Source organism: Alligator sinensis, unplaced genomic scaffold, assembly GCF_000455745.1.
Source record: "Alligator sinensis unplaced genomic scaffold, ASM45574v1 scaffold528_1, whole genome shotgun sequence".
Taxonomy (NCBI): domain Eukaryota; kingdom Metazoa; phylum Chordata; order Crocodylia; family Alligatoridae; genus Alligator; species Alligator sinensis.
Window position 1 is genome coordinate 5,227,221 of NW_005841846.1, and position 18,299 is coordinate 5,245,519.

The 18,299-nt window shown below is 41.3% G+C and overlaps 1 protein-coding gene across 35 annotated transcripts in view; it reads left to right on the forward strand.

The window, feature by feature from the left end:
- SORBS2 (sorbin and SH3 domain containing 2) overlaps positions 1-18,299 on the forward strand; it is a 434,751-nt gene that overhangs the window by 288,890 nt on the left and 127,562 nt on the right. For 33 of the 35 annotated variants that reach the window (XM_025207800.1, XM_025207796.1, XM_025207802.1 and 30 more), the window contains one exon: positions 10,039-10,088. The exons of the other annotated variants lie outside the window; for them this stretch is intronic. In XM_025207800.1, coding sequence (XP_025063585.1) covers positions 10,039-10,088 — 50 coding nt within the window. Of the gene's footprint in view, positions 1-10,038; positions 10,089-18,299 lie in introns of those variants that run through there. 35 annotated transcript variants of the gene reach the window in all.

The window sequence follows — 18,299 nt, forward strand, 5'->3', positions numbered from 1 at the left end:
GGATTGCCTTTTTGTTTGTATATTGCATATCAACGCTTCATCTACATCAGAATCATTCTAGTACAGCTGCTAATCTTTCTGTTGTCTTTCCATCAACTCTTAAGGTGAACTTAAGTACCTTGAAGGGTACTTTACATATGCAAAATGATACTTAAGATTCTGCCAAACTGGCACAGTAACTGCAAAGAACTATTGAAGACCAACTGAACAGAACAAAGTAATTAAAACGTTTTATTATTTTTAATGATGAGCTTGACAGAGGAAGACAAAAGTTATCACATCTAGGTTCATTTGTCTAAGCATTGACATAGGCACAAAAGATTTATTGTTCTGCAAAGAGACCCTATTTATTGATAGACTTCATTTGTGTGCATTAAAGCACAATTCTATATAACTGCTCTACAGTTGAATGTCAGTAAAATTTTGGAGTAGATGGGACAGACAAGGTTCTTTGGGTGAATCTGATATCTTTTATTAGACCAACATAAATAGTTGGGAAAAAATGTCTTAGCAAGCTTTCAGGTTTAAAAACCCTTTGTTTAAAAACCCTTCAGCATGGTGCGGGGGGGGACTTTAACAGTGCTTAGCTCTGTGTGCTGGCCACTTGCAACTCAGCCTGTGCCATCACAGCCACAATCACTGCTGTGTCCAGTAGTGCCACCACTTCTCCCCACTGCCCGCAAAGCTCCCTGCTACTGAAGCTGCCCAGCTGCCGAATTGCCTAGAAGCTCCCCATCTCCATGGGCCAGGCTAAATGACTCCACAGGCAGACCCAGCCCACAAGCCATAGTTTGCCAGATATATTAGATATATTGGTAGAATTCATGCCAACTATAGTCACTTAGGGATGTGTATTTTCTATACAAAAGACAGAGGGAGAGAGAAGCAATATGTTTCATTCCTACTAATCCAAATGGGAGTGATCTGATGAGAAGAAAAAATACCCAAGAAGAAAAGTTAATTAAAATGGCTGTTTTATGTGTGTTTTATCTTTAATTCTTATCAATTCCATACCCCACAGAAGGGATCCACAGTGCATAGCATAAAGCAAAGCTATGCAGCTGGTGGCCTGCAAGCCACATATAGCCCATAAGGGGTTAACATGAGGCTCCAGTCACCCACCCATCCACTGCTCCCATTATCTCTCTGCCTGCGGCAGCAGCCAAGGGCCCTCCAGCTTCCACAGTGAGGGAGTCTATACACATACATGGTGGACAATGAGGGGAAATGACTGACTGCTCGTGTGCACCGTGCAGCGGGGGAGGAGATAGGAAAGTCTTGGCTTGCCATACTGTGCCCTGCACAACACGTGGCCTAATCATAGTGTGACCTTTAGGGGTTGTGGCCTCCAGCAGCTGAGACATTTCCACCAGTACTTGTATTAGAAGCTAATATTCTAGCTAATATTGGAGCTAGACTGAACTCAGTGGTGGTAGATGAGAAAACAAGGAGCAATGGTCTCAAGTTGAAGCAAGGAAAGTTTAGGTGAGATATTAGGGAAAACTTTCTCACTAGTAAAGTACTGGAACAGGCTTCCCAGAGAGGTTGTGGAATCTCCATTCTTGGAGGTTTTTAAGACCCAAGCAGACAAAACCTTGTCTGGGATGAGATAGTTAAGAATGGTCCTGCTTTGAGCAGGGGTTGTACTGGATGACCTCCTGAGGTCCCTTCCAACCCTAATTTTCTATAATTCTATTCATATATAGATACCTGTATTTGGGATCTTCAAAACACCTCTCGCAGCTCTATAGGTGATTTCCTGTCCTGAAGAATGAATTCTATTAAACAAAACAAACAAACATCTCACCTATTTAATGTGGTAAAAATTATTATTTTGCGCAATTAAAACAATAAAAGGCCCACAAAATAATAGATGTGGAAAATATATAGTGTTATTTCAAGACAATAAAGTAAGCAGAGTTTTCCTTTTATTTCCTTTTATTTACTTGAATTTTTATTTCCATATTATTTAGTCAAACGATAAAAAATAATGAAAATCACAAATAAGATAATTAAATACTTGACTGAATTTATAAGTAAAACCTCCCTTATTGGTAAAGTTGTATGTAGGCTCAGAATGTAAAAGAAATGTATGATTTGGTTTTCTCTTGCAGCTGCAAAAATAGCTACTAAAATGTACATAGCCCTGTAAGTTTCTCTAGCTTTCATGATATTTCCCCTCTGTCATTCACACGATTTATTTTCAGAAAAAATATCCTGAAATTCCTCAAATTATTTAGTGGACATGAGACAAAAAATGTCCATAGTAAGATTGTAGATTTGTAATTAAGTACAAAAGGTCAGGGACCAAACTATTATGTTCCAGCATACAACTAGTCAAATTGTTTCATAGAGCATTCCTTTTAATGAAAATAAAGGAAGTAGAAATTCAAAGCCTTTAACAGCATCGGCACCATGCAGTGGCCTGAGGCAGTCACAGTTAGACAAACTTTCTTTGTGGTGTTTTAAACAACTGTTTGTGCATGATGTAATTGGGATAAGCCACTTTACTTAGAGTTCCTTAAAATTCTCTTAGTTCAGTGTAGCTCTCTGGAGATACAGAATGACCTTACAGAAGGAACCACATCAGGTAATCAGAGGAAATAAGCCACTCTCAACATTATCTTTGTTCATCATTAAAATTTCTATAAAATGACTATGTAAGGTCTGCGTGATTATGCAGTGAAGTTGGTCTTTCTGTCTACAGGAGCATCACCAATCCTGAGACCTTTACTAGTGAGCTCCCTTGATGGCTAGTCCCTAACGATAGCTGTGTGGTGTGGGTGCAGGGACTTCCCCTCAGGCACCAAACAATGCATCTTGTCAAAGGAAAAGAATAGATCATTAGGGTTATTGGACAGAAGGATCATCCTTCATCGAGGCTAGTCCCTTGTTCTCTAGACAATCATGTTATTTAGTGCCATTAAAACATTTATCAAGCTTCAAGTCTAAAAGTGTGTTTCTGTCATACTGTTTGGGTTGGGTGGCTGTTTCAGAACCTTACTCCTTACTGTTTAAACACATTTCTTTTTAAGCCACTTGTGTGTGTCAGCATAAGGAGCTCTCTTCCTGCCAGCAAACTACCCCATGGACACCTCCACAAAAATTCAACTGTTGTTGCTCACTAAGTCATCCTCGACTTCTTTCCCCAGCTCCTGTTTCCCTTAATGTTTTCTCCTAGCTAATTTCACAAATACAGCTTCTTCCCTCTCCAGCTGCCTCTGCTCTTTCTTCTGATAGCTATGAATTATCTCATCATGTGCCCAGGTTATCCTTACAGCTCTATGCCTCAACTTTCCCCAGTACCCACCTACGACCTTCAGCACCTGTCACACTGCCAAAGCAGCCGACTATTTTGCAGCTCCATAGCTTCACCCTGGCTCAAGTTTATGGTCCTCTCTAAATTATTTGTTGGTATGCAAGTTATTTCATGAGCTGATTGTTCTCTTTGCACATTATGTGCATAAATGCCATGCGGAATTGTGCAAAAGTTGATAAATGCCCCTTAACCAGAATCCTATTAGAGTCCCTTCCTGACCTACTTTGGCCCATTTAGCCTGACTGTAATGAGATTTGAAGAATTCAGCTTCCTGCATCACTGAGCAATATGGCCTGAGTCCAACAAAACATTTAAGCATGTGCCTAACTTCTAAGCACCTCAGTCAGCTCATGCTGAAGTGCTGACCTTGGGCTTAGCATAAGCACTCATGTGGTGCCACTGTTGCAGTATTCTGACACTTCATACTAACTAATCTAAATCCAAAGAAAGCAAAGCTTCCGTCTGCATATCTGTTTCTCTTATGATTTATTCATATTGTTATTATTTTCAGTACTTATTCATTCATGCACAATAAATAAACAACACCTACTTGATTATGGATATGATTTTTTGTGCATTGCCTTGTGGGTTACATTTGAGTTACGTCTATGAGCTTGCTATCAGATGCATTTTCACATAAACCATGGCTTTGCGCACAGTGCACTCTCCAAGCCTGGGGCACAGCAGGGCAGCGATTCATCTCTTCACAGCTTCATATGTGAGCTGCCACTGATGCAATCTAATTATTTTGCAATTTGTCACACTATTTTGTGTGCCATCTTTCACTGCATTTTCCCTGCCTGGGTCCCTCTGCCAGCTGCTCTAAATCTAAAAAAAAAAAATCTTTTGAGGATAATGGGGGGAAGCAGAAGAAAATTAAGAGGCCTCCTCCTTTCCCATGGGCTCTGGCACTGCAGGTTTCGGATACCAACAAGTACTGAAACAGCAGGGCACTGCGTCAGACAGTACTGATGTTGCTGTTGGTGTGTTCAATCCTTTGTCACTGTTCAGCAAAATAGCACATCCTGAAACAGGCTAGTTATGAATGCTGTGTTGCCATCTGATAAAACCAAAGGTTTTTAGAGAAGGTTCATGCTTCCCATCTTTTCTTTCTCTTTTGTTAAAATATATTCGAGTGGAAAATCATAATAGACTTATTGCAGAGATGAAATCAGAAGCATTACCACTCCTGTGTTTTTTAAATCCAAGTTTATGTGAAGTGGGCTATAAACATCTTGTAGTGACTCAAGTAGGTCCATGGGGGGAAGTGCAGTAAAACAGCCTCCACAGCATTTACAGTGACTAATCCACCCCTAGTTATAACCCATGAGTCATTTTCCTCCCAAATTTTGTAGATACTTTATGCAGTGGGATTCAGTCCCTAGTAGGAGCTCAGTCAATCTGTCAAAGAAGATTAATACAGAGCTGACTTCCCCTTCCTCACACACATCTGAAAAACCCCTTCCCCCTCCCAAAAAGCTGGATGCTGCTGGCTACCTAGCAAAAACAGAATCAATCAAATGCACGCCCAATTACACAGATGTATGCAACCTGCTGACGATCCATCTGCAAGCTGTATTACATGCCAGTTACTTCACTTACCAAAGGTGCTAGACGTGGAATTCATTACAAATGGCGGGGACAACAAAGGGAGTGCACCTGTGGTTCATGATGAATATAAATTGTCATAAAATCATATTTTTAACATGCTAATTTTATACCTCTGTGGAAAGGACAGGAGGTAAATACAAGACACTTTCAAACTCATGAAAAAATCATCAGTCCATGAACTTTCCTGTGTTCCTTCATCCAGTGGCAGCAGTGCTGAATGCATATAAGCAAGAATTTGTTTCAGTTGCAGTCAGTCAAGTTAAAATGATTTACAAAGTTCTTAACATTAAGGACACATTTCTTCAGGTAACTTATACATCTAGGGATACACCAATAAAGGATTGGGGTAGGGGGGTCAGGCATGGTTTATTTCTTGTACATAGTGCTGTTGAATATTTTATATCTGATCCCGATTTTTCCCAAATGAAGTAAGTATACAGACTTACTCTTGCCACCTGGACATGGGAGACAAGGTAGACGTTATATACCTAGACTTCCAAAAGGCTTTGGGGACTGAACCTGATGATCTGCAAGGTCCCTTCCAGCCCCTAACAATCTATGAATCTATGGAAAAAAATTCATAATGCTACAAAAATTGTGTGTCAGCAGCTTAACTCAGTTGTGCTTTCTCCTGGTTGCTTCAAGTCAGACATGTCCTTGATTAAATGCTTCCCTGAACCAAAGCCTGACTGATGAAATGGTGTCAGTCCCTGATTTTGCAAACTGCTCCATGTGTATCTGAAGTCACTGTTGTCATGACCCAAAGGGTATGATTTTGTGTGTGCTTCGGCACTGCAGAATTATTTCCTGCCATGAGGAGCTTTCTTTGCACAGTGCAATTCTCAGTTGCATAGAGAAAACCCCGGTGCAAAGGAGTTCCCGCCACCCATATGTAAATTTGTGTCCCACTATTGGCTGTTTCTAAATTATTCCCACGTGGCAGCTAGCGATTGGCTTGCTAGGCGTATAAGAGGCTTGAGCGGTTTCCGCCCAAGTTGGAGATCTCCGGGGAGGACCTCATTTAGGAGGACTCCACATCCATCTCGTGGAGAACTCTAAGCGCGCTATGGAGCCTAACAAACCTCGCGTGTGCCTTAGAGGAGGATACAGGGGCCTGATCAACCTCTAGCCTCTCCCCGTTGCCGCCTGATCCCTCACCGTACACTTCCCTGCACGCTTTCGTGGAGAGTTACCTTTTGGACTCTCATCGTGGTATCCAGAGCTCTTCTCGGGTTATTTCGTCCGGTTGATTTGACAGGCTCGCGGTTCTAGAGCTCTCAGCCAGCGTTGGACCAGAGTTCGTGGTTAGAACTCTTGTCCACTCTTCTTCTTTTCTATCTGTAACTGCAACGCAAGCAAGTTTTCCTGCCTGCACCACGACCATCTACGGTGTAAGTAAAATAATCTTTAATCAACCTCTACGCGTCCGTGCCTAATTCTAGTCTGCCGTGCCGAATTCCCCGACCCACGTGCCAGGGCTGCTCGCCACAGCCTGCCGCGCGCCCCCAAAAGCCTCGGACCGCTCCCGGCCCGCACAACTGTATGCTTACATATGCATAGGGATCTGTCCGCAGAGAGCAATTTGCACAAAGCAGTCACACTAACTGCATGTAAAGGTCCTGAAATACAGTGAAACCTGTCTTCTTTTCCTTAATTGCTTTCAGTTTTAGGATACTAATAGACAGCAAATTTATACTTGTTAAAAGAGGTCCACATATCTGCTGCTTTGTGGTAATTGCTTTGTGGGTCCTCTCCTATTTCACAGTAAGTGGAAAGGAAACTACAATAACCTCACTCTGCTTCATTTGCAGGGTAGGCTGCCCTGGTTTACTTATCCTTACTGCAGGATAGGAGCAGACACACACATCAGTTGCCACAGAGCCGCTGATGATCAATAAACTCTCCCCACCTTTAACTTCTTGTAATTTGTTTTTGCCCATACTGATAGAAATTGTAGATATTATTTAAAATTCTCAACAGTCCCTTGATATAAGTCTATACAGATAGAAATTGTAGATATTGTTTGATATAACATAATTAAAAAAGGAAAAAGTTAACACAGAAGTATAACTCTGAAGTTTCTGGCAACTATTTAAATTCTTGAACTCCTTTTAGTGGTATTTTAAGTGTTCCTCAGTACTTTAGCAAAAGGTAGAAATCATTTTAGATTAGTACCACCAGTTTGTTAAAAATGAGGAACTGTTTTGGGTTGTGTCTCTCTTGTACTGTCTTATGCATACAAACACCTTATGAGTATGGATTCAAGATCAAAATTTGTCCCTAAATCTTCATAAATGAATCCAGATTCAGACTGGCCACATCTACATGAGACGCTGACTGCACAGTTGTTACTGCACAGTCATTTAGTATTTGTATTGTAAATGACTACTATACAAGTACTAAATAACTGCGCAGTAGCTGGAGTTAGGAATGATGAGGTGCTCTATATGCAATCCCTCAATAATTGTGACCAAATTACTAGAGAGACCTGTAGAAACTCAACCCAGTCAAAACAACTTCCATTGATGCCAGTTTGTTTCCATTTTAGCAAGAAAAAATAGAGTATTATGTGTAAAACTTTAGCATGAATTAAACAAACGTTATGTAAACTCATCAAAGTTAACTGCTAGAAATCATTTTGACATCAGGGCATACAAAGAGTTCTGTATTCACTGAGTCTTTCCTGAGAGTCTGCGTAGTGTTGCATTTTATAGCCTCTTTTCATAGTCCCGCCTCTGAAACCGTTCCAAGCTAAAAGAATACTTGAAAATGCTGTCTCCTCTAGCAGCATGAAAACACTCCAAGAATTCAGTGCATTCAAGAATAATTTGTGGCGGTTATGCAAGCCTAAAGTTACAATCAAAAACAGTTAATCAAAATTGAACAAAATAAATTAGATTCTCTTTAATCTATAAATCCTCTACTGAGAATTCTCAGGGGCTAATTTTCTGATAGTTGCACCATAAGTAGATGTCATGAAATTTTGTTAGTCACCCCACCATACCTTCTCTCAGCTCCTATGTTGCTCCTTTTGTTTTCCATCTGCCCTGTTATGTCCCATAATCTAGAGCAAAAGAAAACTCACTGTTAGTAGTAGTGATGATACTACCATATGTGACCAGTAAAGAAGTGCAATATGATAGTTGCATTCTATCCCTTCTCACTGTGTGTGCCATCATTGTTCTAACTGGGTGGGTGCGCAGAGAGATGGTATATCAAAAAATAGTGGTGTGTGTGTGTGTGTGTGTGTGTGTAGGGGGGTGTAGGGGGAGGGAGGTGGGGAGGAGTAACTTCAGCATTGGCCATGTTCCTTGGGAGTCATTTCTGCAGCCTTCCCTTCTTTTATTATCTCTGTGCCACTGGCATCTCAAATGGGTTTTAAAAAAGCACTACAAACTGACAGAGGTAACAGAAAGTCAGATCTAGTGTGTTCTTATCTCAGACTACTGTGTAAACTTTTAACTACAGCCCCAGGAGTTAAAAGCAGCTCAGTTTAGGCTAAATTTAGAGCAGGGGTGTCAGAGATAGCCTGAGATCCAGATCCAACCTGCAGAGCCAGATTCTCTGGCCAACAGTGCTGCCTGTGGGTTGTGGACCAGTGCCACATGCAGCACATGCTGGCATGTCAAGTCCATGTGGTGTGTGCTGCTCATGGGAGTGGGGCTGCAGCTGGCTGCATAGAATGCAAGTGGGGCTGCAGCACTGCATGCAGCACCCACACCAAACTGGCCCTGCACACTGGATCCAGAGCCAGTCTGGATCAGACCCTCAAACCAGCCACCCATGCCAGATTCAGTGCATTCTGGGCCAGCTCTGTGCACCATGTGTTGCACGGGGCTGGAGCTGGCACATGCTGCATGTAGCGTGCACTGCCAGTTTGGGGCATGTGCTATATGTGGCTCTGCAATCTGGGGCCAGTCTAGAACAGGCCCATACACTAACCCCTGTGTGTTGGATCTAGACCAGCAAGCAAGTCCAGCTCAGGCACCACAAGCAGCGCATGCCCCAGATTGACCCCGCATGCCCTGTGTAGTGTGTGCCCAGGACCAGCTTCACACACCACATACCGGGCCAGTGCCAATGCCAGTGCTAGCACACATTGCCTGCAGTGTGCAGGAATGGAGCAAGCAACACGGGCTGCTCCAGGGTACGTGCTGTGTGTGCGCCCTGGAGAGCACCCTGTAGTGCTGAATCTGGCATGTGGGGCCAGTCTGTGGGCCCAAAGGCTAGATGAGTTTGACAGGCTTGATTTAGGGCATACTGCCTTCTCCCAGGTTGTCATTTCCTTGTTTGTTGTTTGTTGTTTGTTTGTTTGTTTGTTTGTTTAGCTGTTTTCAAATGTCATGGAGAGCTAGGGACCTCCGATCCAAGAGACTTAAACTGTTCCAGCTTCCTGGATTAATGTATTTAGAATTGGCTTCAAGGCATATTATTATCCCTTAAGGATAGTTATCCCTTAAGGCCTTTTGGGAAGTTAATTGTTCATCTGCTGAAGTAATACAGACTTCAGGCATTTATTTCCACTGGGGCCAAAACAGGCCCTAGTCTGTTGTTAGTACTGCAGTAAGCAACAGGGAGAAACGCCACGGTATCCCATGTTAAGAAATGCCATAGTAAGTTATTTTATGAAGAAAGCTGTAACTCTCCTGATGATTGTTGAAAAACAGCTATTGCTTGAATGCTTGTAGCTGTTAAAAAAGAAAACGTGCCTAGTCTTTATTTTATGTCAGTCTTTTTGTGCAAAACCTGTAAACAACTTTTTAAAATAATTTTCCACATTCCTTTACATGAGATGCTTTTTAGTTTGATAATCTGGAGATCAAAAATCAATTGCCAGATTCATCCCAGAGCAAATGTTTATGACCAAGATAACAAACATTTGAAAATAGATTAAGTTATAATGGAAGTGTTGACTCAGCCTTAACTTCAGAGGCACAAGGGTTGCCAGTTTAATTAAAGCATGTGTTAAAATGTGACTATCATTGATATGACACTGATTTCTTAGTCCCTTCCTCCCCCTCCACCTCCTGCAAAAAAAATTCTGATGACATTTTGTACTACATACCTTTGTCTTGTGACAAATTAATAGATCATTTTGTTTTCTACAGGAAAACTGAAGACTTTTGTAGCAAAACCTCCAGTGTCAAAATGAATACAGGTATGCATTTCTGTGAAATGTTTCTTTCCTCTTATATTTTTTTATTTAATAAACAAACTAGAGCCCAAATTATTTAAACATTTTAATTTATTCAATAACCATGCACAAGCTGAACTAAAACTAAATAGGGTGTTGTTTACTATGTCTGCATATATTTGTGTGTGCTATATATACAGTTGATATGCATGTTTTACATGAATGTATATATAAGATATATGCAGACACTCATGTTTGCTGTCATATGTATGTGTGTTATAGATATGTATATGTGCTTATGTTTAATGTGTATATATTTTTATGTTAGTAAACATGTTTTATTGCACAATACCAATATATTTCTGTAGCATAATGGCACACACAACAGCCATAGGAAAGTGTGTTAAAGCATCCCATCATCATAGGAAAACAGTGCTATAAGGCATGCCTTCTGTAACTATATTCTTACATTTCTGTATTCTGAGATGTATGTATATGTAACAAGAGGTAAGCAATTTAACATTGATAATTTATATGCATTTATATTATCTTTCAGACTGCTGTTATAGAAAACTCAAAGCTAGTTTTAACCCAGCTCCTCCCCTCTGCAAAACCCAACTCTACAGCATTTGTTTAGTGGCATGTTACTCAAAGGGCCTTTTTGATACTGTATCACTGAAAGCAGTGGGTGTTGTACCATTGTCTTTCGTGGGAGCTGGATCAATCCCATTTTAAATAAACAGATGAAATCTTGGTCTTCTTAAAATCAGTGACAAAACTTACAAGATTCTATTAAGTGTGTGTATACAGTGTTAATACCACTCTGATTCATGGGGACCTGGAATCTGACAGGTAGAAATTCTATAAATTCAATGACAAGCAGAATGAGCACATGGACCAGATTAGCTCAAATATCTCTTCGGTCATCAGAAGTATCTCTCTGGTTATTTACTCAGCTGTTCTCCCATATTGTTTTATAAATGGTGTTTGGTGAGCACACAAGACTTTAATCAGGAAAAAATATTTTTTTAATATCCACAATTTTCCTCTACTCTGCATTTATGGTCAGATTTGTCATTACAGTAAAATATATATCCACATGTGTGGATGTAACCATTTTTATAACCTAAGGAGCACTTCATACCTATGTGAGGTGATAACACTTTGATATCGGAGGTATTTCAGCTGCTACTTACTCTTCACACATTTTATTATAGTTTTCACATTTAAACCTTATGGTTTCTAATCTGGAAAGTGTTTTGTTCAAAAACTGCACTTTAACAATGCTACTATGATGTCACATGTGAATTACAACCTCCTCATGGCATAATATCAAAAAGAAAGGAGGTTATGTTTCCTAGTTGCAGTGAGACGTTTGATATAAACTTCACATTCTCTAAAAGAATATGACTTTTTTTAGAAGTTAGTCAATGCAACTGAATTCCTTTTGCTGTGGATTTTGGTTGTACCACCTCCATAGCAGACTCTGAAAAGGCACATAAGGCTGTGTTATTGAATCTTCCTTGGATTGCCTGAACAAACATTTTTTGAGGAATTCACTTTGAATGTATATCTACTGTACATTTACAACTCCAGTACCATGCCAGTTTTACTCAAGAATATCTATATCAAGTGTTCACAGTTACCAGCTCCATTAAAAAGTGAAATTATGAGTAAAGTAATTTTATACATTTAGTTCTTCTGATGCAGCATGCATCCTGGTTGCAAAAAAAAAGAGAAGGGAGGGCATTAAGTGTCAGAACAGCATATGTTACTGAGACATCATTTTCACTGAGCACGTCTACATGTTCATTAATGCACCTTAGATACTGTGCATTTAGTTTAGTACTTGTTTAATAAAGTACTAGCTAAATGCGCAGTACCAAGAGTTACTGCGCAGTAGCCCTGGAGCACATTTAGTTTGTAACACATACTGCACATTAGCCTGATAACACTGCACAATAGGCTATTAACACAGTTTTTAACCATCATGCTACTGTGCAGTGTTATGAGGCTAATGTACAGCAAGCACCTTGTGTAGATGTGCCCACTGAGTATGAAAGTGATTGAAGTATGAACTACTGTACATAGTGTTCTGGGTTACATTTGTAGAATCATAGAAACATAGAAAATAAGGGTTGGAACGGATCTCAGGAGGTCATCTAGTCTAACCTCCTGCTTAAAGCAAGACCTTCTCAAACTAAATCACCCCAGCCAAGACTTTATCTACCCAGGTCTTAAAAACCTTCAAGGACGGAGAATCCACAACCGCTCTGGATAACTTCTTTGAGTGCTTTACTACCTTCCTAGCGAGAAAGTTTTTCCTAACATCTAACTTAAAATTCCCTTGCTGCAACTTGAGTCCATTGCTCCTTATTCTAGTATATGCCACCACTAGGAACAGTCTATCTCCATCCCTTTTCGAACCACCCTTCAGGTAGTTGAAAGCTGCTATTAAATCCCTCCTCCCTCCCCCTCAATTAATTTCCCAGACTAATAAGACCAGTTCCCTTAGCCTCTAATCAGAAGTCATGTGCACCAGCCCCATGACCATTTTCACTGCCCACTGTTGGACTCTCTCCAATTTGTTCAGATCCTTTCAGTAATGGGGAGCCCAAAACTGGAGACAGTACTCCAGATGTGGCCTTACCGGTGCCAAATAGAGAAAAATAATCACTTCCCTCAATCTGCTGGCAATACTCCTGCTAATGCAGTCCAGTATGCTGTTAGCTTTCTTTGCAACAAAGGCGCACTGTTGACTCATATCCAGCTTACTGTCCACTGTGACCCCCAGGTCCTTTTCTGCAGAGCTGCTGCTTAGCTAATCAGTTTCCAGTCTGCATGGGATTTTTCTGTCCTAACTGCAGGACTTTGCAGTTGTCCTTAATGAACCCCATGAGATTTCTTTTGTTCCAATCCCTCAATTGGTCTATGTCTCTCTGAATCCTAGCCCTACCATCTACTATATCTACCACTCCTCCCAGCTTGGTGTCATCTGGAAACTTGCTAAGGGTACACTGCATTCCATCTTGTAGGTCACTGATGAAAATATTGAACAAAACTGGCCCCAGGGCCACCCCCTGCAGCACTCCACTTGTTACTGGCTGCCAACTAGATATCAAGCCATTGATTTACTACCCTCTGAACCTGACAATCCAGCCAGGTTTCTATCCACCTTACAGTTTATTCAGCCAACCCATACTTTCTTACCTTGCTTGCAAGAGTGTTGTGGGAGACCATATCAAAAGCCTTGTTAAAGTCAAGGTATATCATGTCAACTGCTCTTTCTTCATCCATAAAGCCAATCATCTCATCATAGAAGGCAGTGAAGTTTGTCAGGTAAGACTTGCCCTTGGTGAATCCATGCCAACTGTTCCAAACTACCTTCTTCTCCTCCAAGTGGTTTGAAATAGATTCTTTGAGGGACCTGCTCCATGATTTTCCATGGACTGAGGTGAAGCTAACCAGTCTGTAGATCCCTGGATCCTCCTTCTTCCTTTTCTTAAAGATGGCCACTATATTTGCCCTTTTCCAATCATAGAAAATTAGGGTTGGAAGGGACTTAAGGAATTCATCTTGTCCAACCCCCTACTCAAAACAGAACCAGCTCCAACTAAGTAATTCCAGATACAGCTTTGTGAAGCCAAGCCTTAAAAACCTCCAGGGATGGAGATTCCATCACCTCTCTAGGTAACCTGTTCCAATGCTTCACCACTCTCCTAGTGTGAAAGTTTTTCCTGATATCCAACTTAAACCTCCCTTGCTACAACTTGAGACCATTGCTCCTTGTTCTGTCATCTGCCACCACTGAGAACAGTCTAGCTCTATCCTCTTTGGAACCACCTTTCAGCTAGTTAAAGGTTGCTATCAAACCCCTCTCACTCTTCTCTTCTGCAGGCTAAAAAAACCCAGTTCCCTCAGCCTCTCTTCATATATCATGTGTCCCAGCCCCCAAAACAATTTTCACTGCTCTCTGCTGGACTGTCTCCAATTTTGGAGTGGGGGGCCAAAAACTGGACACAGTACTCCAGGTGTGGCCTCACCAGTGCAGAATAGAACAGAATAATTACTTCACTTGATCTGCTGGCAACACTTGTAATAATGCAGCCCAGTATGCTGTTAGCCTTCTTGTCAACAGGGGCACACTGCTAGCACATATTCAGCTTATTGTCCACTGTAACCCCCAGGTCCTTTTCTGTAGAGTTGCTGCTTATCCAATCAGTCCCCAGGCTGTAGCAGTACATGAGATTCTTTCATCCTAAGTGCAGGACTTTGCACTTGTCCTTATTGAACCTCATGAGATTTCTTTTGGTCTAATCCTCCAATTTGTCTAGGTCACTCTGAATCCTAGCCCTACCCTCCAGTGTATCTACTGTACCCCCCAGTTTGGTGTCATCCGCAAACTTCCTGAGGATGCAGTCCATCCTGGCTTCCAGATCATTAATGAAGATATTGAAAAAAAACAGCCCTTGGGGCACTCCGTTTGATGCTGGCTACCTGCTAGACATTGAGCCATTGGTTACTACCTGTTGAGCCTGACACTCCAGACACTTTTCTGTCCATCTTACAGTCCATTCATCCAACCAACCCATACTTCTTCAGCTTACTTGCAAGAATGCTGTGGGAGATGGTATCAAAAGCCTTGCTAAAGTCAAAGTATAAAATGTCCACTGCTTTCCCTGCATCCACACAGCCAGTTATCTCATCACAGAAGGCAATCAGGTTGGTCAGGCATGACTTGCCCTTTGTGAATCCATGCTGACTGTTCCTAATCATCAAGTGCTTAGAAAATCATACAGGGCCTCTTCCAGTTGCCACAAAGTTTTCAAAGATAATGGCCAGTGGCTCTGCAGTCACATTGGCCAACTCCCTCAGCACCTTCAGGTGCATTGTATCTGCTCCCATGGACTTGTACACATCCAGCTTTTCTAAATAGTCCCTAACCCAGTGATTTTCAACCTGTGGTCTGCAGACCCCTGGACATCTGTAGAATATGCCTAAGGGTGTCCATGAAAGGACTTTGATCAATCAAAAGTATGTGAATATGAAAAGTTACAACTCAAAGGAGTCCACATCACCATTCAGAATTTCCAAAGGGGTCTGCACCTCCACTGAAATTTTTTTAGGGGTCCACAAACTGAAAAAGGTTGAAAACTACTGTCCTAACCTGTTCCTTATCCACTGTTGGCTGCTCATACCCTCCCCAAACTGTGATGCCAGGTGCAGTAGTCTGAGAGTTGATCTTACCTGTGAAGACTGAGGTGAAAAAGGCATTGAGTCCTTCAGCCTTTTCTGCATCCTCTGTCAATAGATTCCTCCCCACTTCAGTAAGGGACCCACACTTTCTGTCATCTCTCTCTTGTTGCTGACATATTCATAGAAACCCTTCACAACCCCTATTAGCTGCAACTCCAGTTGCACTTTCGCCTTCCTGATTTCATCCCTGCATGCCTAAACAGTACTCTTATACTCCTCCCTAGTCATTTGTCCAAGTTTCCACATCTTGTAAGCTTCCTTTTTGTGTTTTAGCTCACTGAAGAGTTCCCTGCTAAGCCACGCTGGTCTTCTGCCGTACTTGCTAGTCTTCCTGCACATTGGCATCGTTCATTCCTACGAAGATTTCTCAGTAAGATTGCTTTAAAATAAAACCAGGTCTCCTGGGCCCCTTTACCCCTGAGATTGGCCTCCCAAGGGATCCTGCCCATCAATTCCCTGAGTGAGTCAAAATCTGCTTTTCTGAAGTCCACAGTCCTTGCTCTGCTGCTCTCCTTCCTTCCTTTCCTCAGGATCCTGAACTCAATCATTTTGTGGTTTCAGCTGCCCAAGTTTTCATCCACTACAATATTTCCAAACAATTCTTCCCTGTTTGTGAGCAGCAGGTCAAGAAGAGCACAGAGCATTTCCCAGCCACCTGCCCAAACCTAAAATATGAGGTAGTGATAATCTTGGATCTGTGGATTTACTCTTGGGTCACAGAAGGATTCAGTTCATGAATACAGGGGTAGGCTCTTAGGGCTCCTACACATATGCATGGAGCCTGCTCTGACATACTAGAAATCCAGCACATCAGAGCAGACTCAATTAATCAAGTCTGCTGGAGCATCAAAATTGACACTCTCTGCCAGCCTTCCGCATCACATGTATCAATGTTACCGTGCATCTCCACACTGAAAAAATGTCGGCAGGATGCTTTGAAAAATACCCAAATTTGATGAGCTTTAGTTCAAAGTGCCCCGCTGCCATTTTATCAGGGGGGACACACGGCAATGCTGATACACATGACACATGGGCACTTTTAATTAGCACAGTTCGCTAATTAAAGCACCTGGTGCTGGGTCCCACAATGCCCTTAGGTACCTACTGAATTAGCACCAGCATCAAAACTAAGAAACACTTTAATTCTGTCCCAGCAGCTCTGGTGATGCTGCAAAGCCATTAGGTTGGCACAAATGCATTTAAAAAAAAAAAGAAAAGAAAATGAAAAATTAGATCTACCACTTAAAGTAGGCTCCTCCAACATAGTGTCTTATGTGGCTGCAGAGTTGGCAGTGAATCCCAGCCATCCCTGCAGAAGATATTTTTGTCTACAGAGAGTATGTTTTAGGGAGCTTCAGTTTTCACTACTATACCATATATGGGAGGAATTTTTTAGCATTTGATATTCATTCTTTACCAGATGTTAAAATGCAAACTCCCAAAGTCCAACAGTTAAAGACAAGAAAACATCATCCAAATACCTAAGAAATAAACAAGAAGTTATAAGGGGAGATTTCAGAGGCACAAAATTGAGCTAGGGATTTTCTTTCCTTTTTTTACTTATCATTGTTTCTCAAAGCCCCTTACAATGTAAAAAGTTTTCTAATGAAAATATGAGCTTAAACTCATATTAAGCAAGAAACCTCTGAAAAATGTAATGCTTAAAATACATAAAGGCTTTTCATCTATGAATCTCCTAAGCACTTTAAAAGGTGGATAAGCATCATTTTGTTCATGTGACAGTTTCATAAAACTAAGGTACAGAGAGGTTGAGAGATCCAGACACCTGAGAATACAGCTCTGGATCTCCTGACTTGTGGCCGCCTGTTTGAGACCACACTGACTTCCTAACTGAAACGTTCTGGATAAATATGTCTACCACATGTTTCATGAGTATCTGCAAATACTGATATTGTTTTCCTGCATAAATAGCTAATGAATGGATAAAAGTTAATATGCTAAAATATATTCTTATTGCCTGTCTATAAATATTTTAGGTAGGAGTTTTACAGGAATAATCTTCTTGATAAATGCATCTAATTTTAAAATGATTAAACAAGTCAGCTGCTTGCAGTAAATGAAACTCATAAAGAGCAGCCAGGGAAGAGGAACACACAATTTGGGAAGGCTGCAAAATATTTTATGTGCATTAGCTTTATTAATATAAGTCATCACATGATCCAACCTCCTGCAATTTATCTAGTTTGTCTGGGGGCAAGAAAACAAATACTGGGTCCCCCGGGGTCTCTGACTTAGTCATGAAGTTACTTTTGGGCCAGTGCAGGAGATTACATGATCTTAATGTTGTAAGCCCTCTCCTATAGAAGTTCCTGTTTATTAATAAGTACTGTTTGTATTTCAGTGTCACCTAAGAACCAAACAGTAACAGTGCCTACTGCACTCAACTCTGTAAAGACAGTGGTAGACCAGTTCTAGACATGTTCTCCCCCATCTCCTTTTCACCATCTTGAAAGCTTGATATCTAAATAAACAAAACAAGCCAAAGGAGAAGGCTAAAGGCTGGTCGAGCACTCATGGTGCTCCGGTCAGGTCCCGCAGGACTAAAAAAGGGCCAGTGTGGTCTCTATTTTCAAAAAGGGGAGAAGGGAGGAACCGGGAAACTGTAGGCCAGTTAATCTCACCTCTATCCTTTGGAAAACTCTGAAAAAAATAATTAAGGTTCACATTTGTGGGAGCCCAGCAGGGGAAATAATGCTGAAAGGAAATCAGCACAAGATTCGTTGCAGGTAGATCCTGCCTGACTAACCTTGTTTCTTTTTATGGCCAGGTCACAAAATGCTTAGATGCAGGAGTCAAGGTAGATGTCATCTACCTAGATTTTAAGAAGGCCTTCAATATGTTATCTCATTCTTTTCTCATAAATAAACTGACAGGCTATGATGTAAATTATTATACAGTCAGGTGGGTGGCAAATTAGCTTAAGGGTTGCACCCAGAGAGTGGTGGTGGATTGGTCAAT